This window comes from Plodia interpunctella, chromosome 18, assembly GCF_027563975.2.
Source record: "Plodia interpunctella isolate USDA-ARS_2022_Savannah chromosome 18, ilPloInte3.2, whole genome shotgun sequence".
Lineage (NCBI taxonomy): Eukaryota > Metazoa > Arthropoda > Insecta > Lepidoptera > Pyralidae > Plodia > Plodia interpunctella.
This window is the reverse complement of record NC_071311.1, coordinates 2,120,704-2,144,407: the sequence shown is the minus strand read 5'-3', so window position 1 is coordinate 2,144,407 and position 23,704 is coordinate 2,120,704. Positions and strand designations below refer to the sequence as shown.

Here is a 23,704-nt window from a genome sequence, read left to right as displayed (position 1 = left end):
GTAAAATTATTTATTTATGTATACACCTGCAATTTTGTATACATAAAAGGCGAAGAGGCCAATCGGAATACTTCTGATCTAAATCAATAACTACTTTGTGAAATAAACAAGTATAGTGCTTAGTCAGCAAATATGTCGACTCGCATTGATAAGGGTTTTTGATATGGGACGAATTGTGGGTTAATTTTGTAAAATTAAAATCTTAATAAAAATTTATTCTATGGTAGATCGGCAACGCTCTGTGCCGACGCAACATAGCGAAATGGAGCAGTGATGCCGCACTAGTAACGCGAATTTGGGATCGACACAAGTTTCAGTTAGAGGACCCTGGGCTCCAACGCTCAGATGATAGATACATCAATAAAGTTACTTATAGATTACGAGCGGCGTGGGTAAAATATTACATAAATTATACAACAAAAGCATTCTCAGGAATCACACAATATATTGGTGAAAAACGCATGAAAATCTGTGCATTAGTTTTTGAGTTTATCACGAACAGATAGACAAACGTAGCAGAGGACTTAGTTTTATACAGTAAAGATAAGGAGTAGCTATTATCAAACAAAATTTTCCACTGGAAATATTAGCGTGAAACCACAAATTCGACCGTGGCAACTTTTCAGCGATAAATTTCGTAGCCGCGTGAAAATGGCGCGAATTGTGACACAAATTTAAAACTGATGAGTGCGACGTTGGAATATCGTTAAAATGGATGCTTTCAGATAAAAGCCCTTAGTATGAAAGCTCAAAGCTTACTGAATTATTTAATAGTACAGTCGACAACACATCAACATACTTAATTCACTGTTGTTTCGCCGCTATTACCAGCGCATAAAGGTCAAAGAGTAACTCCTCTTTATAGCCTGAATTATGTGGGGCGTAAGGGGCAACAACATCAGACCAAGTCATCCTCACCTGCACGTGGTGCGCCTTGTTAGTAACTAATTAGGCTCTGGCGTCGTCCAAATTTTCCCCCTTTTATAATTTCCCCACAGAACGTCTGTACTTCGTCTAAAAATAGCTTAAAGACATCACACCGAACATTATGCTTTTTGGACTGTTTCCATGTACCTACTAAATAGTAATTCACGAATGAAAAAGTCACACGAATAGACAAATCGTGTATTTCTCAATTTATATGATTGAAAACGTTTCGCTGACGTGGCGATTGGAGCTAACCATCTCATAACAAGTTGGCCAGGGTTCCATTGCGACACGCCAAGACAAGCGGCGACATTTCCGCAATACAGCTTGAAATATTCATGCTATGCCAGAAAATTGTACCGCATGCGGGCCGGAGAGGCCAAATGTGGGTTTTCACACGATGCGAAAACAAATGAGAAGACTAGCATCAGTTGCACCGGTAAACTTTGACGGTAAACTTTAACCTGTGCGCTATGTAATATAACGATTTTTAATTGCGCCGAATAAAACCAAAAAAATACCCAAAAATTCACGTCACGTAAATTTAAGCAAAACCAATAATTTCAACTGGATTCATTTACGCAATTTTAAACCTTTCCCCCGTGCGTTTTCCATACAAAGTACACGTAAAACGCCCACATTATCTATGTACCGCGACTGTCATCTAGGATTATATTTAATCCGAAATACGTGAAAAAAATGAAAATATATTCACAACATTTACAGAATAACACGTAACGCGGTTTCCTTCTCACATTTTCTCGAGTTACCACAGAGTTAAGGAAAATAAATGACGCCGACGTTGCATGCGGAGTAGTTTTCACCGTTCCATTACGAGGGAATATTTTTATTTATTTAGCGACGTATTCCAGGCCGTGATGCTTGTGTTGTAAAAATAACTTAGATTTGAATTGCAACTTTTATAAGTCGTTTTAAGTGTGTACTCGGAGATTTAAACAATATTTTCATTAAGTTGCTAGTGTGTGTGTTAGTATTGTAATAAATTCAATTAGATAGTGTTATTCCCAATTTATGTTAAGACGAATCTTATTTTTTATAATATACCTATTTACAAAATAAGCTAGGCACAAACGTAAACCATACATTTTTATAAAACTTTAGTTATCGGAAAAAATATACAGCTAAGTATCAATTTCCCAGTACTTTTTTATATTTAATAAGTTATTTTTAATAGTGTCACTTCTATTTATGCATTAATCTATGGCTTGAGCTAACGACGTTGGATGAAGTCATGCATAAAGAGCAGGACATTATTCAAATATAATTTCGAACGTATTGAATGTTAATGTTAATCTTTGACGTCAATAAGTGATGCATATCATCCTATCAAATTGAATAAAGAATTTTGAATTCGAATTTAATCAAAATTGATAATCAAAATTCATAGAAATTGGAATGTTAATAAACGACATCCGATTCGAGTCTCATAACGAAGTGTCACACAGCTGTGCCATCATGGAGGCAAATAAAGCTCAATATAATGTCGAAAGATATTGTCTATTAGGGATATACCTATCCATTCAACTTCTTGCTCGCGAGTTTTTGGCACTTCTGGCTTCTGTGTTTCTCTTTCTTTTTTGAGCATTTCATCCCCCGACTTCTGTCTCTCTTTCTTAATTTCATCTCCTACTTCCCATGGTTTTTGGCATCCTTACTTGACCTAATATCATCTTGACACTTCTTTCTAATTTATTCGTAACTCTATGTTCATCCCACAGTATTCTCATTAACTGCTTGTTATTTTTGGATAATTCTACTCGATTTTTATTGATACGTCGAATTAGTAACATGAAAATTAGTTTAAAATTACATAGGTACAACGCGAATAAATTTGATTTTGCAAATAGTCTTTTTCATGGCTAAATTAAGAATTTAAAAAAAAGCTTATATATGCTACTTTCATAGCTAAACAACATGACATACATTACATGACTGTAATATATATAAATAAAAGAAAATTAGAGATAAGCTTATTTTAGAGTTATTTTCTAGTAGCACACAATCACATACACTAAAATCGTATCGAATTTTTGATCAAATTTAAATTTTGAATGACATATTTTTAGTAGGTTGCATTTTGCAATCGATTTCATTTGGCTCTGATGACTGACAGTATAACATCACATATTATTCCAAAGATACTATTATACCTAATCAAATAATAGCTACTATACTATATGTTAAGGTATAATTAGATCTCTGGGAATTGGGCTCGGATTTGTGTTTAGATCCGGGAACGATAACCTTGAAGCAAATATTACATTACATCGACCGACTAATGGAATTTATATCTCATTTTCTATAGAATGAATAACATGATAGGAAAAGTAAATAATGAATTTATCACTGAGAAAAAGAAAATATTTTTTGTAATGTTTGCCGGTCTCTAGGGCTATATAATAGAAATATATCAAAAAAATGTATAAAGATCTATATAACTAACTTGTGCAATAAATTATAATCGTATTGTATTGTAATCATCATCATCGACTGTCCATTGTTTATTTATTTGTTTGTTCGTTTGTTTGTTTGTTTGTATGTTTATTTATTTATTAGAACAACAAACAGCTACATTATGTATATTGATAAATAAGAATTTAATCAATTGTGAAGCACAAATTTTCGCTTTTATAACATTAGCGAGAAGTGGGAAAAAATATTTATTGAGGATTTCAAAACCTAAATAAACTTAGCAAAATTTAAACATGCAAGAATTTCTTGACAATCAAAATTTTTCTCCAGACATAGTATATCATCATATTCACATGGAAACAGACCAATAATAAACACGAGCATATCATGACGAAGTACAATAATCTGACGTAAGTCGACACTTATGATCTCCTATATGAAGCCCCATGAGGAAAACGAGAGGAAACCCTAAATATAATATGAAAAACTGTCCCAATGTTATATCCCATTTGATTGACACACTATTACTCGAGATTTGTGATACATTAGTCGATTTATGGTTGAAACTAAAATATGTAGGACGACGAATTTTGACGATCTCCGAGGCATAGTGGTACAGTCAACAGCACAAGTTATCCTGCATGATGCACCTCTACGGTGCGGTAATAGCGGCGAGTTTGCAATGAATTTGGGTAGGTTGATATGCTGTTGAATGTACCATGCCCGTCCGCTAACAGATCCCGGACTGCTGCAGTCTGGTATAATTACCATTAGGCCACGGAGGTCGTCAAATAAAATAAATAAAGTTACTGGACGACTTGTTGCACCACTCAACTTTGACACTGCGTGCCTTCGTTTAGCCAAAATGGCGTGCTTTGCGTCTGCGCAGGTTAAGACACATTCAGATTTAAAATAAATAAATGATTTCACACTTACTTGGCATTCGTATGTGCCGTTGTCTCTCTTCTGTACAAACTTTATCTGTAAAGTCCAGTCCTCTGAGCCCTCTCCGTGTAGAACCTGAAATTAATATAATGCTCCTATTATGTTTGTGTTGATCGTATATTAATGGTGTCGAATTCTAACGACAGTTTCACGTTAATTAATCAGATTAAATGGATTTATAAATACATGTCACACATGCTTTTTAACTTATTTTTGAAAATAATAATGTCATGGAAAAATTCTGGAATCGAGCGGGAATTGAACTCGCGCCCTTTTATCCGGGACAGTACTCTCAACCAATGAGCTATCGAGACCATGCCAGTTCGGCTGAATCAATTCATCTCTTTACGTCTCACGCCGACGTATTGTATTTTTATTAGGTCAGTTTAATCAATTGGACTATGATACATAATCGCTGTTATTTGAAGCGTGTGGAACCGCCCCGGAATAGGACCACGACATATCACACTGTCGTATAATGACAAAGAAACAACAACGTTGACGTTGACGGCCGGTCGTAAAATCACAGCCGAATCTTCAAAACTTTCAAGTTATTTTTAAGCCCGTATCACCAGAGCTTCTCGACGCATACGGGAACCATAGGGAAATAAAGAGATAATCGCTATGACTGGTAAGCATGGTTGTTTTAAAGCAGAGTCAAACAAAACTAAACAATGCAAAGTCACAGTAAATATACTAGAATTTGGGCAATCGAGCTCCGTTTGTAAATACGAATTTTCCCACATACTAATAAAATAAAGAAAGAAAGAAAGAAAACATTTATTTGCCAAAAACATGAGTACAAATAGACAAATTGATGTCAAAAAGAATTAGACCTACACGTTTTACCGAATATAGGTATGCAAATATAAACACATAAAGAGGAGGAGCATGCTATCCACTACAAATCCAAAACAAAAAAAAAAATTATAATGTATAATTAATATATAAATATATTAAGACATATAACATTGAGCTAACCCAAAAGTAAGTTCGAGACTTGTGTTATGGGATACTAACTCAAAGATACTATATTTTATAACAAATACATACATAGATAGATAAACATCCAAGACCCGGGTCAATCAGAAAAATATCATTTTCCATCATGACCCGATCGGGGATCGAACCCGGGACCTCTCGGTTCAGGGGCAAGTACTTTACCACTGCGCCACCGAGGTCGTCAGAAACGAGAAACGTAATGAGACCTAAGTCGGTATTTGTTAAAATTTTAATGAAATCTTTACAAGCGATTTATAAAACGTAAATAATTAATATTAGGTTGTATTATTGTCTTCCATTCAATCTATTTTGTTGTTCCTAAACTATATAAGTATGTTCCAATTTGTTCCTAAACTAAATACCTATATTAAAATTTATTGATTGATATTTCTAAGGGTTCACAATCTATGTTAATCTGTGGTTAATTTTAAGCCAATTCAACAAATTATTCGACACAATACCTGATTGTGAATTGAAATGTGAATTGTATTAGCTTTCTGACATAGTGTGTGGCGTAACCACATTGATTAGTTAAACTAATTTTCTCACTATTATGTTAATTTTGGAACAAATGATAATATTATTCAATCATAATAAATATAGATTTTTATCCTAATCCTAACTAATATTATACATAAAATGTTTGTTTATTACCTCTTTACGCTCTATCTACTCAACAAATCTTCTTGAAATTTTGCATACATGTAATTTGATATATGGAGAAGGATATAGGGTAGGGGTTCATCCCGGAGAAATACCTGTTACCGTAGTAAATTTACGCGGGCGAAGCCACGGGAAAAAGCTAGTTGACATGTAAAATGTAAAGATTTTTTCATTTCATTTGTGTGTAATGTGTACGTTTGTTACTCGTTCACGCAAAATCCTCTTGACGGATTTTTATGAAATTTGGTACACGTGTAGAATATAACCTGGAATCACACATAAGGTACTTTTTATGCTGAAATTCCCACACGAGCGGAGCCCCTGGACGCAGCTAATATGATTATTTCTGACTCATTACAAATAATACAATATTTTTATAGACCACTTAATGCTTCCGGTAAAGGAAAACATCGTGAGGAAACCTGTTCATCAAATGCACCTGACAGTTTAGTTCATTAATGTGTAAGCGACTATTTGCCACAAGATGTCAGTAGGTAGTCGTAACAATCAAGTCAGATGCCTTTAGACGACTTGAATCAAATCTGACACCAGCAATGCTTGCAATAATGAAGTCGATAAGAAGAAGAACTATTACTAAATAAATGATTAATGGGCTGTTTTACCATTACTGATAAAATATCATAATATTATGATCTGACAGATAAACTAACCGCTAGATAAATTTGCTTTATGTGATTGGCCAGTTAGCCCACACATCTGTAACACATCTGTTCTAAATCTTACATACAAGCTATCAGGTACTTTATCAGCAACCTGTGGAACAGGGTCTTAGTTTATTATTTATATCATAACACGAGCGTAATATCGCATGAAATGTTAATATAGCATGTAGTTATTTCAATCTTACGGCAAGTAAAGCTAACAAAGATTCGCTTTAATATTACGTCTTACCTGAAACCTCTCGTCGTTGGTGTATGTAAATTTTCCTGAGCTGAGTATATGCCAATCTCTTTTTCTGATCCATGAGACTTGCTGCAATAGAAAATATTGACAGATATACAGGTAGCAATGGAAAAAATTAATATATTAGGACAAATCACACAGATTGAGCTAAACCCAAAGTAAGTTCGAGACTTGTATTATGGGGATACTAACTCAATGATAATATATTTTATAACAAATACAGATATAGATAAATATCTAAGACCCGGGCCAATCAGAAAACGATCATTTTCCATCATAACCCGACCGGGGATCGAACCCGGGACCTCTCGATTAGGGGGCAAGCACTTTACCACTGCGCTACCGAGGTCATTGAAAAGTCAGTTTAAATTAGTGGTGGTAGTAAACAACAAATAATGAGCTCCTTCAACGTATCCTACAAGACAAGATCCAAGATAGAAGGAAGCCTGGACGAAGAAGAATTTCGTCGCTGAGAAACCTAAGCCAATGGTACAACGAAAGTACGTGATCATTGTTCCGAGCAGTCGTTTCAAAGACACAGATCACATTGATGATTGCCGACCTTCAATGAAGACGGCACTGAAGGAACAAGTAAATGGTAACAGACAATTATATAGATGTGACTTCAGCGGAATCACTACATGCTTATGTTTGTTAGTCTAAAACTAAGACTTACGCCTCTTTCACTCAAATGCCCGACCAGGCAGTGGAGGTACGCCGTGCCCCCGAGCTGGGCGGTCACATTACTGACAGAGTTGTTAGCTGTCACATCAGCGGACGGCTGGATGCCGCTGCGCCAACCTCGAGCGCGCGACGCGCCGTGGTGTCCTGTTACATAAATAAATACATAGGGCCAATCACACAAATTGAGTTTTTTTTTAAATAAATAGATCTATACCGTATATACCGTAATTTGTTTGTAAGTAAGTAAGTATAATAGTAAGTAAGTATAATAGTTTATACCGTAATTTGTTTGTAAGTATTTGTTGTGTAAGTATTATTACTTACACAACAGCCAGTAAATAAGACAGAATTAACGACAATGCATCTTCACAAATATATGGTATGCAATTAAATGAAGTGGAATAAGACAATTTGTACCAACAATGGCGGAATTTAGTTAAATATTGTGAAATAAATAATAAAAAAAGAAATTTACTACAAGTTTTGCTAAAAGAAAGAAAGAAAAGGTATTTGTTGGTCACCACAAAATTAGCACAACAAACTTAACACTTATTAATGAAAAGTGTAACATGTACCAAAATTTTTCCTGCTATTGTATTTTACGTAATAAATTTTATATTACGAAAAATACAACTACAGGAAATATTGTTCAGATGGATAATAATATCAAGTTGTAATGAGCATTGTACAGTACGTAGGCGTAGACAATATTAAAAATTCTAAGAGTGGGTCGCACCAGTCAATTTTAACGCTAACTTTAAACTGCGCATCACCGATGTGTTATAAAAGTGTACTTCACATTGTCCTGTACGGGATAAAGTTAACGTCAAACTTGACTAGTGGAACCCACCCTAAGCGTTTCTCTTTAATATTTTTAGTATTTCGGCCATCAAAATTGCTCACGGCTCATGAAAATTGACATTATTTTTTACATAAAAATGTTTGTTAATATTTTTACTTAGAGTACCTATCTTTGAGCGCAGCTTCATATAAATAGAACTGACATTTTGAGTCAAAAAGAAGTTATAATATCCAAAGGCGTGTAGGCGTCGCTGCCATTCAATAAAAAAATGACTTCTAAAAAATGAATCTCGCCGGCCAGCTTTTAGCCGATCAAGAAGAAGGAGTATTCTGTAATACTCTTGGATGGGTCGTCCACCACCGAGGCCCTGAAGGATTGGATGAGGTGGACAAAGACTCCGTCTCCGCGAGAGAGGGAGGGAAAAAAAAGGAAAACAAAAAAACTCACGGATGTCTCCTGTGGAGGACGTGAACAGTGGCAGCGTGCAGAACACGGCGATGGCAAGTGGTATGCCCATCCCGCCGGCCAGCCGCCATCTCATCTGTCAACAAATACCATAGACATTGTATTCTTTTTTTAAATTTGTATTACTAAGTACATTTGATACTATGGATATTTGAAAATAATTTTGTATGTTATTGAATAATAATAAAAAAAATAAGTTAAATGAAATATCAATGCAATTTGTGTCGTTATAGTGGCAAAATATTATTTTATGATTGATTGATTCGGAATTTATGAATTATGATGCGCCGTAGAGCTGCTACGACTCCGGCGTAGAATGGCAGAATAAAAGAAATATATATACTACGACCCTGTCGTGTCCTAGAATTAGTAGGTACTCCGTTGTGCGAAGTACTTACTAAATCCATGGTCGTAGCATAGATACGACATATGTGAAGAATAGATATAAAAAAAAATTCGTCATATAGCGAAATTTTTAGTTCAGAGCGAAGTTTTAAATAAAAAACAATACAAATAATTGTAACTAAAAACGGTTAATTATATATATATATATATATATATATATATATATATATATATATATATATATAATTAACCGTTTTTATATAATATAGATAATTAACCGTATATATATATATATATATATATATATATATATATATATATATATATATATATATATATATATATATATATATATATATATATATATATTAATTTTAACAGTAATAGTACATAATTAATAGTTAATTGTATACATTTCAGGAAATACCAATTAAAGACATAAATTTTCATATATGATATGAATTTCGATACGGCGCTATTAAATTTATATATCTATAATGTGATGGATTAATGCGACTAAAAACTTTTTTTATTTAAACGACGAACGAACGACGATCCTGGCTAGCAGAAATACCTATTTATGAACTGTTTAAAAAAAAGAACCTTTTCTCTCCTGCCAGTAACAAATAACATTGTTTCAAGAATTTATTTGAATTAGGAAATGTATATTTATGTTACTCTCAATTGAATGTACTTATTGTCTTCGATAAACAAAAATAAAGATGAGATCCGAAAACGGAAATGCCTTGTTGTTACACAAATACGTAAATAAATAACTTATCAGGAGATTTTTCTTCACAAATCACACTTCACAAGGGTCCAAAATACCTTATTGTGTATTTTAACTGTATTGTGTCAACTACAGTAGGTACCTACATTTTTAATTAAACGTTGTCACGATTTTGTAAGCGTATTTTTGTAAGGAATATAAAAGAAATATTTTCTATTGAGAAATACTTTGTACCTCCTAAAACGTTAAAGATATTCGTTTTTGTTTACGTTGCTGTTTAGGCTCTCGCAGGAATTTTGAGACTTTCTTATGCTCAATAATATCATAAATATGAATTATAATCCATACTAGCATACTAATATTATAAATGCGAAAGTTTGTGAGGACGTATGTGTTTGTTACTCCTTCACGCAAAATCTACTAGACTATAATCTAAATAAATACATATAATGACAGAATATCATGAGGAATAACACATAGCGTAGCCTCGAGCCGCAGCTAGTAATGAGTAAATTTGTTAATTTTCTATCAAGTAATTTACATGAGAAATAACACGTTTTTAATGTTTTTTTTGGAATCAGTATATACAACAGGTATAGAACTACTTATATACTAGTCTCTGCTTACCCTACGTATACCATGATCGCTAAAAACGTTATTAAATTATAATGAAGTTAAATAATTTATCTGTTTTGCAGGTAAAATAAATATACAATTAATTACATACAATATAAAATAGATTGTAAAAATGACAAAAGAATAACTAATATCAGTACTGGCAATGTAATAACTTTTTACTTTTTAACATTGGTTCGTTATAATAGCTGTTCCAAGTTTAAAGTAGTTTCGAACCAAATAAATGTCCGGCCCTGAATGACTTTTTGTCGTTCGCATTTGTAATAACTTTTGAATTTCGAATTGTAATGGGAAAATATAATGTCGTTATTACATTGTTGTGTTTTATTTACTGACTTCGTATATTGGATGTTTTTTTATTGTTGCTAAAGTTTATTTTTGAATGTAATTTAAATGCGAGTACTTTTCTGTTTCTGATTGACTTGACGTCATTATTGGCGCTGATTTATTTATTACAAAATCTTAAGTAAGGGTCGTCGCGCCCTCAAAGTTAATTGTCATTAACCGGTGCTAACGACACATTAACCGACTCTGAGTGGCATTTATTTCAAATCTATACTAAGGAGACGCTTAAGTAATCGTTAAACTACTCTGAATGCGGCAGTAAACGTCATTGATTTTGTAACGGTACACAATTTAAAAGTAACAAAACACTCGATGAGTACAGGCGATAATTTTTTGGCACTACCTAACTAAAAATCCTTATGAATATTGTTAGTGTACTCACAGTATTATGTTTATTCCTTACGGGGTAGACAGAGTCATCAGTTGCGAAAGCCACGTTAGCGCATACGGGCATATTGGTGGATAGTGATAGGATTCTATGAGAAAATAATCTCGTTTATAGATTTTTCTCTCAATTGACTGTTTAAATATGTGCGAGAAGAGAAGAATAGTGTATTCCTTTTCACTTTCAGACCAGCAGGGAAGCGTGTTGCTAGCAAATTTTGGTAAACTAATTTATTTTGGTAGAAAACAGTCGTCGAAGTTATTTTGAAATAAAACTTAGCCAAATATTGCTAGTTTCAATTCTCTCACACTTTTCGAGAGTTTTTTTTCAAGTCGCCTAAAGGCATGACTTTCACGACTACTTACCACGTCTAGTGGCTCATAATCGCATACACACTACTGAACTTAAACTGTCACCCAGTGTGCAGGTTTCCTCACGAGTGTTTTCCTTCACCGCAAGCAAATGAAACACTATATATGAGTCAGATTGGTTGGATTAGGACAAATCACACAGATTGAGCTAGCCCCAAAGTAAGTTCGAGACTTGTGTTATGGGGATACTAACTCAACGATACTATATTTTATCACAAATACATTATATAAATAAACATCCAAGACCCGGGCCAATCAGAAAAAGATAATTTTCCATCATGACCCAACCGGGGATTGAACCCGGGCCCCCTCGGTTCAGAGGCAAGCACTTTACCACTGCGCCACCGAGGTCGTCAAATAATTTAATAACATAACAAGCGTAATTTTGTCGCTGGCAAACCAAAATGTCAACGGAATCTCTTAAAATGAAACCTCTTAACGCAATCAGAATTACTCTTGAAAATAAATTAAATGCTCATAAATTAATTTCAACAAACAAATTAGATACTTAATTATGACACTGTTATTACGTAATGGATATCACAAAGTAAAATCGGCATAGAAAAATTATTTTGGGAAACAATTTTTATTTTAAAATATTTCCCTTGAAATACTTGGTTTACTGGAAAAGAAGAAGCTTAGGTGCGAACAAATGGTTACGAATTGAAATTAAATTTTATATGACAGAGATATGTATATAACGATGTAAAAAAATTAGTTTTAATAAACAATAATAAAACTAATTAGTCATTATTTGAGTCACTGAGTGACTGACTGACAGACAAGCAAGTAGCAAGCTGAAATTTGGTGTGTAGGTTCCTAGGTCAATGTAGGCGAGCACTAAGAAGGGATTTCCTGAAATTCCCACGGGAAACGGGGTTTTACTTAAATTTTACGAAGTTGTGGGCAAAAGCTAGTATATATAATATACCTCAAACATTTAAATTATAACTTCTGGGCTACTTAATTCAGGAACTGGCATTAAAAAAAATATTTATGTTAATCGAAGCTCTTTTATCGAATCTCTTCCCGCGCAAATTGTAAAAGACAATGAAGAAAATCTTTTAGGTAACGTGCTAGCAACCTTTTAGATTCTACCAATAATGAAAATAAACTATAATTATGTTTATTTCAAGTTAAATTTCTGTCTTTATTGTATTTGTCGACGATATGAACTTTTCCGGATCGCTCTTTATTCAAAGACGGGCAAATCGACCCGAAGGCTGTAAATTGAAGAAAGTTTCACAAAGGTTAATTAAGTTTTATCGATTCGAGTTAGACAAGGCTTCAACAGCAGGCTATAAATTCTATATGAGATACAGTATTTTTAGGAGGAAAACTAGATGGCGTTGAATTTCGACGTAAGGGTTAAGCAACTTTTAAAATCACGAATCTCGTGATGGGTAACCACTAATGCCATTATCCACGTACCCTCAACCCCTCAACTTACTTTATATGTGGTCGGCACAACATATCAGTCTCCTCCACACGTATAAAGACGTAAGCGTTGGTGAATTTGTGAGTTTGTATGTATGAGGCGAATAATCTCCGAAACTACCAAACCGATTTCAAAAATTCTTTCACCATTAGAAAGATACATTATCTAACATTGCTATAGGCTATATTTTATCTCAAAATTCTCACGGGAGCGAAGCCTCGGGCAGCATGATATGTAAATCGCTAACAGTTTTGATTATTTGGCTGTGATTTATGACTGACTAGATGTTGCCCTGGGCTTCGCTCCCGTAGGAATTTAGAGATAAAATATAGGATATAGCAATCTTGGATAATGTACCTTTCTAATCAATATCCTTCCACAAGGAAGGCTCCAGGAAGTAATTCAATGGAGACATTAATTAATAGTGCAAACTTAATGAAAGCCTGTAACAATATTAGTAAACACAATATTGACTTAGAAAGCCTGACGTGAACTAAAAGTTTACTTACAGCGAAAGCTCGTACGAGCTTTCGACACAAACTTTAGCCTTTGAGCTTCTAGCGAATCTATCGAAATGTTCAACGTTTTTTAAATCGAGCTCCGTTATTTCCAGCTATTTTTTGTGAACAGGCGATCCCATATCAAGTTACTTGTCAAAGATTTTTATGAAGTTGTAATAGTGGCGATTTTTTGATAAATTTGTACAGTATGTGCGGGTTGCCTGATGGTAAGTAAACACCGCGGTCCATGGACACCGGTTACCCGAAACGGGTCACCGGTGCGTTGCCGACTGATGTAGAAACTATTATTTTTAGGACATACTAACAGCCCGTCCCAGCTTCGCTCGGGTAAAAACGTAATAAATTTCAGCCCTAAACCTTCCACAGGAATCATTCTATTTATTGGTGAACCGCATGAAAATCCGTGCAGTAGTTTTTGAGTTTATCGCGAACAGATAGTCAGACGCGGCAGAGGACTTTGTTTTATATTATGTAAGTATGAATGCCCGTCTGTATGACTGTATGCACAACACAAAAAAAAAACTATTAAACACGATTGATAAAAATACTACTTCTTTCATACTACATTCTTAGAGCTTATGATTAAGAGACTAACAAATAATAATATTACTCAGAACATCAGGTAACAAAAGTCGTACTTAAGCAGTCATAAGAGAAATGTGGCCATATCCTCCACAAAATCATTTTCATATCAACCCTCGCGTACATAATGACAAAAATTCATCAGCGCCCCGGGTCGAACCGACCTCGAGGTCACCACATTACCTAGGGTACAAGGTGAGCGACTAAACGTTAGATGCGATGCGACGCTGTGCGCGTATGAGTTTTTTTTTTATCCTTCGAGCCAGGAAGTAAATAAGATAATAGGGTAGATGATAAATTTTTATTGTGATGACTATTCGAAGGTCCTTCTATTGGCGAGGGTGGTAACTTTTCAGTCCAGTTTTCTACGATGGTTAAGTTTTTTTTTTATAATTGTATTATTTTAAATGAACTTTCCAGCTAACTTTAAATGTTCGTATAACGGTCAAGCTGCATGTTGCAGTCTAAGAATTATCACAATGATCTTACGTATATATCTATTTCATATAGAGCATACACATTTTTTAATTTTCTGACCTTGTCATCTACCCCACTGAACAACACATAAGTACAATAGCACTCCGATTGGGCTGTGCTAGGCTAAAATAAAATTAAGTTTATTGACAATCATTTCTTAGACACGGTTATACAATGTATCTCACACCATATTGCACAATCAGCAAACCGTCACCGAACTAGGAATTAAACTGTATTTCGATTTGGGATTTGATTTTTTGAAATACCTAATCAGATCATGGTATGACACACCGCGTCACGCCGTCTGCTGATTTTGTCACTCACCTACGACTTCGGGTTATGTCAGACAGTTCGGTCCAATTTATTTTTCACTGCGCCAACGATCGTAAATTGAATTCACAACAATGACGACATGCTATGTTGTTTTCACCCAGTATTTTCCAGGAGCAAACCGAAATTTTCAATGTGTTGTGTTGTAAAGTACCTATTCTAGTCTATTCTTAGAATTAATTAAAATTGATAATTTATAATGATTATTTATTATAAAAAATAAGAAATGAAATAATATTGACTATTTATCCTTAAAAAATAAAAATAAAATTATTTATTCAAAAATTTGTAGTATATAATAAAGTAAATTGATAGTTTGGATATGAGTATGTTAGTCAGTTACATAAATTCTTCTAGACGGATATCAACGAAATCAGATATATTGTCAGCCATTTTATAGTATCCACTACTGATGCATTGGTCTTCTTTATATACTTCTTTATGTATATTATGTACTATCAACTGCTTATCAAGTAACCCTATGGTCTCTGTGTAGTGGTAATAGCGGCGAATTTGCAATGATTTTGAATAAATTCATGTGCTGTCGATTGGACTTAGAATAAAACCTGGAATACCAGATTTGATAATTTTTATCCTGACATTCCTTCTGGGACCGAAGCTGAAAATCTATATACATTAATTGATTAATTACTAGGATTATATGATACCTACAATAACAATACAGAGTCCAATTAATGGCCAAAGCAAATTAATCGATCCTAAATTCTGGGCAAACGATTAATTCCCGTCACAAAACCACTCGCAAACTATGTTCTAATTATTGTTTAATCTAATGCTATTATTCCATTGTTAGATAAATATGGTAATAGAAAAGCATTTTAATAAATTATATAGGCTTCATCTATCATCAGTATTTACTATAATGGCCTGTTTTAACGTGGTACTTTAGTAAATCATCATTTAACTCGAGTGGGATATTATACCATTGAAATCATATTTATGAAAGCTCATTTGTAGTGTTTCAGTTAAGTATTATCCATTCGTCCAAGATTTTTTGCGATGAAAGGGAGCCTACACTTGAAGGTTACTCCTAGCTTACTCCTAAAAATGAAATAAAGCTCACATAATGTGAGCTTTATTTTTGTGAGCTTTAAGCTCACATAATGTGAGCTTTATTTCATTAAAATTTGTCCGTACGTTTGCACTAACATGCAAAAGTGTAAATCTTTTGTTTTTATAATATTGTTATAGTATAGTTATAGAGATCAAGAACTCTGATTCTATTAGAATCCACGTTTATTCCTATTCGGAACACTGTTCTTTTTCAATAGAATTATATAATATTTATGAATATATTAGATAATAAGCAATGTGTGTTGTGTGCTAAAAACTGTATTATCCTTACATATTATAAAACAAGGTCCTCTGCCGCGTCTATCTGTTCGCGATAAACTCTAAAACTCCTGAACGGATTTTTATGCGGTTTTCACCAATAGATCATCATGCTCCGGGTCATTAATAAGTTATAGGTACATCTTTGTTTTTTTGTAAAATGTATATCAACAAAAAGCCGTTGAAAATTTTTCAATTTGCTCAGATGTCTATCACGTTAACGACTTTTAAACAAAATAATTTGGCGAAAATTCTATTTCCCCACATCGCAATCGCAAAAACAACTCCAAATTGAGTTGCTTCTACCGTTCTTCTGCGTTCTTGCTGAGCGATGTAACGCTGTACAACACAATTAGTTTGGCAAGAATTACGTACAAGAAGCAAACACAATGGCGACGCATAAAAAAAAATGCATTTGATATTGCCGCATCGCGCTGCGTCGTGCAGCCTTGCCGCATTAGTCGCTCAGCTAGGACGCCAGTAACCACGGGCACAATTCTGCGTACATTTAATAAAGTTTCGGTCAGAGCACTGTCAACTTGCCTAATTTTAACTTTGCATATTAACTTTGGATGCGCTATGTAAATAAGTTTATTTAACTTGAGCGTGCCATAATTTGTGTATTTTCAACACGTTTATGTCTATATACAATTATATATGTTTATTTTACTTTGTTTGCTACTGTTAGAGAGATGATTTGTAAAATTGTATTGGGTTTACTTATAATTATATAAACGCCGTTTTGTACATAAGAGAGGCACTCTTATGTACAAAGCGGCATTGAGCGGTTTGAAAAGATACAATTTTGTTGAGAAGCTACCCTTAGTATTTGTCTTACCATTTTTCCTTTTCCAGTTTATTCTAAATATTAGGAAATTTTAGGGTGGGTTGCACCGTCAACTTTGATGTTAACTATAACGTGCGCAGAAGAACGCAATGTGCCTACGCCATTTTATGTAAACGTTAGCAGCGCGCCAATGCGGTTCAAATCCAAATTTAAACGATGAATATAAAGTTGCTATAATTATAGTTTTCTAAGGCATACCCATGCATTCTGTGTGAACGGACCTTTATTGAATCTTATTTCACTCGCGTGTCACATTTTATGGAAATTTAATGTAAAATAAATCTCACTTTAGTGTGTACAGAGCTTTACCTAGTTATTGTAAGCTCATATTTATTACTGCATTCAAATTTTTGGTTTGCATGTTTGATAAGACCCGATTTGGAGCTGCCGTGCGCGCCAGATTGTAAGGGTCAGTGCACACCTGATTTTGTTGTATTTAAGCGTTGATTTATTAAAATTAAAGTTAGTATTGAGTTGTAAACGAAAATACATTTTTATGGAGAAACGATCGTTAGGAAAAAACCTATGAAATCCGTAGTGCGCTATAGATTCTAAGGTGACTAACATTTAGTATAAATGTTTTTATTTATTTATTATTATTTATATAACTGTAGGAAATTTGGTACATGGGTAGAATAAAATCTGAAATACTATATAGGGTACTTTTTATCCCGATATTCCCACTAGAACGAAGCCCCGGGGCGCAGCTAGTAGTTGGATAGTTTCATTTTGTCGAACAAGACGTTAATCTGAACACAACCGAACATTTTATAATTTCACAAACGAACAGCCAGTTGCGACTTCCGCTATGTATCTGATCGCGTGCCGTCCGACCGTCAAATTATGGTTTTTGCACAAGCGCGACTTTATTTACCAATTGTTAACAAACTAATAAGTTTTTTTCAAATCAGTCGAGTCAAAATTGAGGATGAGGATGTTTATTCCAAAAAAAAAGTCCAAAACGAATTTCGTGGAAAGGTATTAGAGATACATCTTTGGTTTTTCTCTCTCTCAACTGAGCATTTTCCCGGTTCTTCCGCAGCCGTTGAGCGTCGGAGCCCAGGGTCCGCCTTCCTACTTTTTTTCACATTGTCACACGATTCGGCATCTCAACATTAAGCAAGCACTATTTGGGTTTGCCTCTTCTGCCAGGGTAATGTCCTCAGGCGGGAGCGACATAGCTATTTGTTCTGTGATTTGCCGATTTACGCAACACGTATCTACATACATATCTGGAGGATCCTAATAAGCCCGTTTCCACAAGGGACTATGCCCTCTCAGAATAAGATTAACTCTGCGAGCTTAAGTACTTTAAAGTACCTAGCCTTTCAGTTCCCACACGGCCCGAACGGATTGCGATTCTATTGTTGTTCAATTCTTCCATTCTCTTTCTTCTTCATAGTCGTATGGCTCATGGCTGAAGGTCGTAGTTATTACGTGGAATGAAACACACACAACAACTTTCTTGGCATTATTAATGGAGTGGTTTGCCATTGCCTTCTAAATTTCACACACAAGTTAATAAGAATCAACCAGTGTGCAGATTTCCTCACGATGTTTGCCTTCACCGGAAGCAAGTGGTGGTCGATGAAAACTACTATACATGAGTCAGATTGGTATAAAACTCACGAGTAGGATTCGAACCTGAGACCTTTCGATCCACAGGCGGGCGTCTTAACCATTACACCACCACCGCTCCATTCTCTTACTTTCTTCCATAATGAAAATGTGGCTACTAGGCTGCTTGGTTCAAACCCGAATACCTCGTAAATCCAGACTTTGTATTGCAGTTTGTAGTCGCGTGCAAACTTCCAAACGTCATATTATGGTTTTTGTACAGGCTGGGCTGTTTGTGTAAGGGCTATATAATTGCATAGTAAAACTAGTGAATTGAATAGAATTGTGCAATTTTATTTCTAACGGGAATAGCTTTGTTATTATGTGCATTAGTAACTAACTGTGGCAGTAATTTTCACTTCAATTACGAATTTTTAAGAGTTGAATAGCTACTTTTGAGATTTTTAATAAGTAGGTTTAAAGATTTTGGAGGATAATAAGTCCTATTCCAATTTTTATTAAAAATCTCACCGAAATCTTTCTAGTTAGATTGCGTAAGGCAGTGGCGGAACACAATTGCTGCCTGTATGTAGGCAATTAAATTTTTGCCGCCCTTTCTTATCTCTGTAATTTTGGTATGGCATTTTTTAACTATTGGGGACCTCATAAGTTTGCTAATGGTAAGAGTGGCGACATCTGCAGTCCATCAACATCAACTCTCAGTTCAATTTAGGAACTTAAAATGAATCGCATTCATACAAAAAATTAAGTCGATGGCACGAATTTGCGATGCAATTCAGTTTAGGTGGTAAAGTGGATCGCGTTAAGAGATGATGGTAAGCCCTGTCTCTCATTATATAAATAGCTATAACGACTTGAAGATTAAAAGTCTTCTTTTTCTCAGTAGGTAGTTAATATAGAAATAAATTATATTCTGCATGTTTATCCCACTTCATGTGGAATCAGTGCAGCATGTCAGCTTCCACTTCTCTCTGTCTGATGTTAATGGATCTGTTACAATCTCTTTTCTCTCTCTTCCCTTCCTCTATTTCTTTTTCCACTCAATAAATATATCCTACTAATAACACAAATTGGAAAGTTTGTGAGGATGTGTATGTTACTCTTTCAGCTAAATCTATACTTGACCGATGGTTATGAAATTTGGTACACGGGTAGAATATAACCTGGAATAACAAATAGGGTATTTTTATCCAGAAATTCCCACGGGAGCGAAGCCCCAAGGCGCAGCTAGTAAAATATAAAACAGTTCGGCCCTAGTGTAAAACGTGTTCTCGGCAGGCGGGCCCACTTTGATCTAGCGCGCTCATCCGAAAGAATCTGTATTGTATAATCATAACCATTGTGTATAACCTATATAACTTTCAACGTTCCACTGGCCTAATTTATTCGGATGCGGTTATACTTTCAACTTATTGGAGGCAATATAATTCTATTTACTATATTGTAAAGTTAAAGCGGTTTTTATTTGTTCATTAAAATATAATTTTATTAATCACCGACGTCAAAAGGAGGGGAGTTTTATGCATGAAATTAGTAAACACTTCGTACAACCGGAGTACCTACAAATTCCATGGTTTCATTTATGTCTGTCCGTGGCATCGTTGCACCGATAAATTTGACGTTGATTAACCGGCGCGTCGTGACGTTTAGACAAAATTACAAATCAGTAGATCGGATCTAGTACCTATGGAAAGACCATTATTCGTTCTTTTAGCATTGTTTATTTCTTATGGAAATTGTTTAATTTCTCGTACCGAGCATATTGTGATTTGATAAGCTAATAGACTTTTGTGTGACTAACTGCAGATTTTGTATTATTATTTTTTCTTTCAATACTCATTTTTTAGTTTTATCCTACCACTTGTTATTTTTCACAGTAGCGTAAAAAAATGTTCAAGTTATTTGTTATTTATAGTACTTCAATTTTATTTGTGAGGACCTGTTGGATGGAGGTCTTGGATGTTTATCTATATATGTATATGTTATACAAATATAGTATCGTTGAGTTAGTATCCCATAACACAAGTCTCGAACTTACTTTGGGGCTAGCTCAATCTGTGTGATTTGTTCTAATATATTTATATTATATTTATATGTTATTGGCTTTTTTTATTTTTAAGTGTTTACCTATTGTTTATTTTAACGGCTGTTGGTCTTCATTTATTAAAATAAAATAAAATATGCCCGGAATAAAAAAAATACGATATAAACACCGTAAAAAGGGAAGTAAAACCATGAAATTTCAAGTGTGGAGCAAAGTCAAAAACAGAGGATTAGAGACAACATAGCCTATTCTGCTAAAACTGCATTTCTACACACAAAGGTTTGTCGGCTTTGGAATACACAGTGTGGGGATTGCAATGTGTTTTTTTGATGTTTTACATAGATGTATGTACAGTTTCATTACAATATACATCTTCGTCTTTCTAGGGTCCAAGGCAGAGAGTAATTCTCTACTAGCTTTTGCCCGAGGCTTCGCCTGCATTTATTTATATAGCAGTAGATGAGCATAAGTATGACACAAACACTTAATGTAATTTCTTACTGTGTGCTAACTTAATTTAACATTCTTACGCCTAATAGACAGAATATGCTGTACCTTATGACCGTACCTTTAGACTATGTTTACACCCTTCTAAAACGGCATTACTCAGTAAAAGTATTATATGGCACCTACAATTTATAATAAAATTCCACAATAAGTTAAAGGTCAGAATTTAAATTTATTTAAATTTATTTAAAAAGCACCTCATGTCCTTGCTGATTGATAAATGTTATTATAATTTGAACGATTTTTTTAAATGATAGATTTAGATAAAAATTTAGTTTTTTTTGTTACTTTTATTTATTTGATTTTGTTTTGTGGGATGATAGCATGCTCTCCATTTAAATTTGCATACCCGTGGACGGTGAAACATATAGGATTAAGATTTTCTTTTAACACCACATTGAAAAAAAAATGTAAACTCATGTTTTTGCAAATAAATAATCTTTGTCTTTGTCTTATTATTGTAACACTGTATCATCATGTTCTAAGGAATAAATGATCTATCTTTCTATCAATCTATACCTTAAACCACAAAAAAAGTTATAAACACGACGATTACATTTATAACGGGTGAATATTTCTGTGTTATAAACTACGTCAATAAATTTAATACCTAACAGCAGAGAGAGAAGAGATAATAACATAATCAGAATATTTTTAATATCAAACATTCAGATCGAGTACCTACCACCGAACATAATTGACGTCACAAAGAGGAATTTCAGTTTCATTTTAATGTAAATATTGATAAATACCCACGGGGCACAAAATGTAATGAGTTTCCGAATTCTGATACCGTTCTAACAAAAGCGCTCTTTAATATCAAGGTTTTCAATCGAAAATTCTAGAATTTCGCTATAAGTGATCATTGGCCGTTTTTATTATTCCATACCAATGGTTCTATGAAAACTTTTGAAATGATATCGTCGATTTGGAAAAGATAAATATTCTCCATTCGAAACCTCGAAAGGAAATAGTCATTATGTCGGATTCAATGAGTTCTTCATGAAATGTATGATTTTATCTCAGAAATTGTGAGGCAATTTCTCAAACGGGTGAGTGAACACGTCATTTCACATATAAATCAAAGTTTCACACTTCTTTTCGTTTTGTATGTGGTTGTGGAGTGATCTGAGTACAATTTATATTCGTATTTTAATGTTTATACGTCCTCCCTGTTTGGAAATGCTGTTGATGTCTGTCAACAGAAAAATAATTATTTGGTCAGCAAGATTATTAGGTACCCATTTAATATTATATTATACTTACATTAGAGGAATTATATTATCTAGTTGTACGATTATTCATCCTAATGTACAATAAATGTATTGATTGATGGCTTTGTTTATTATAATCAGGGTAAGCAAACACCGTCTCGTTAACAATGTCAAATGATTTAATTCCGAGCTGATGATCAAAGCGTGTGATGGATTGGTTAGTGGATCGATTACACCGGAGACAGTAGTGAAGTATACAAACTGAATTAGGAAAATATAAACAAAGAACTATACGTATGTCGTAAAGAGATGAATTAATTCAGTTAAACGGATATAAGACTCAATAGCTCAGTGTTTAAGAGCACTGTCTCGGATAGAGGTTCAATTCCCGCTCTTAGTCAGATTGTGTTCTCATTATTATTATCAAAATTAGACAAAACGTGTGACATGTAATAACAAAACCAATTAAATGCCTCAAAATGTGACCCGCCCAGTACCACTTTATTTTTTAATTTTTTTTAATCTGGCAGTTTTTGCACCTACGTCACTTTAGTAAGGGAATGCAGTGTGGTATTCCATACCTTGTCTATGCAAGCAATGCTTATCGCCGGCAGCAATAGATGCGATTGAATACCTTTATATCAAAGTTTGCCCCTGGTATTTCTATTATCTATCGATTTCTACTTGCGATCAGACTTTGAAACAAAACGAAACAATTTTAAAAGTCGGCCGCAGCAGTCTCCCTGTTCCATATGAAATAAACTTACAGAATAGACACCCACTCATTTCCCGATCCAATACCGGCTCGTATTCGAAGCGCCACGATTGCTTTCCACCATTCTTTTTGTTTTCCGAATTAGCAATTCAAGTGTGCGGCAGTTTTCACATTGTGAAACTTTTCAGGTGAGCACAAAAGCATGCAATAATATGTGTAGCTTTCTCTTGAATAAACAGTGATCAAAAATTAATAATTTAGTTTACATGTGATTTTGATTAGACTCGTAAATTCATCTTTTTCCTATTATTTCTTCATCCGAACCAGGTTCTTCATTATTCATTTGCGAACACTTGACCAATGTAAACAAGGATAAAAAGGAAAATAAATAACGTTTTCAACGCGGAAACTTTTCATTTAATCTTTTATACTTTTGTATTT

General features: G+C 34.2%; 1 protein-coding gene across 2 annotated transcripts in view; it reads right to left on the bottom strand.

Moving 5' to 3' along the window:
- LOC128677582 (hemicentin-2-like) overlaps positions 1 to 23,704 on the bottom strand; it is a 195,894-nt gene that overhangs the window by 13,199 nt on the left and 158,991 nt on the right. For both annotated transcript variants that reach the window (XM_053758533.1, XM_053758532.1), the window contains 4 exons: positions 8,828 to 8,921; positions 7,571 to 7,722; positions 6,883 to 6,963; positions 4,297 to 4,380 (listed from right to left, as the gene is read on the bottom strand). In XM_053758533.1, coding sequence (XP_053614508.1) covers positions 4,297 to 4,380; positions 6,883 to 6,963; positions 7,571 to 7,722; positions 8,828 to 8,921 — 411 coding nt within the window. The remainder of the gene's footprint in view (positions 1 to 4,296; positions 4,381 to 6,882; positions 6,964 to 7,570; positions 7,723 to 8,827; positions 8,922 to 23,704) is intronic.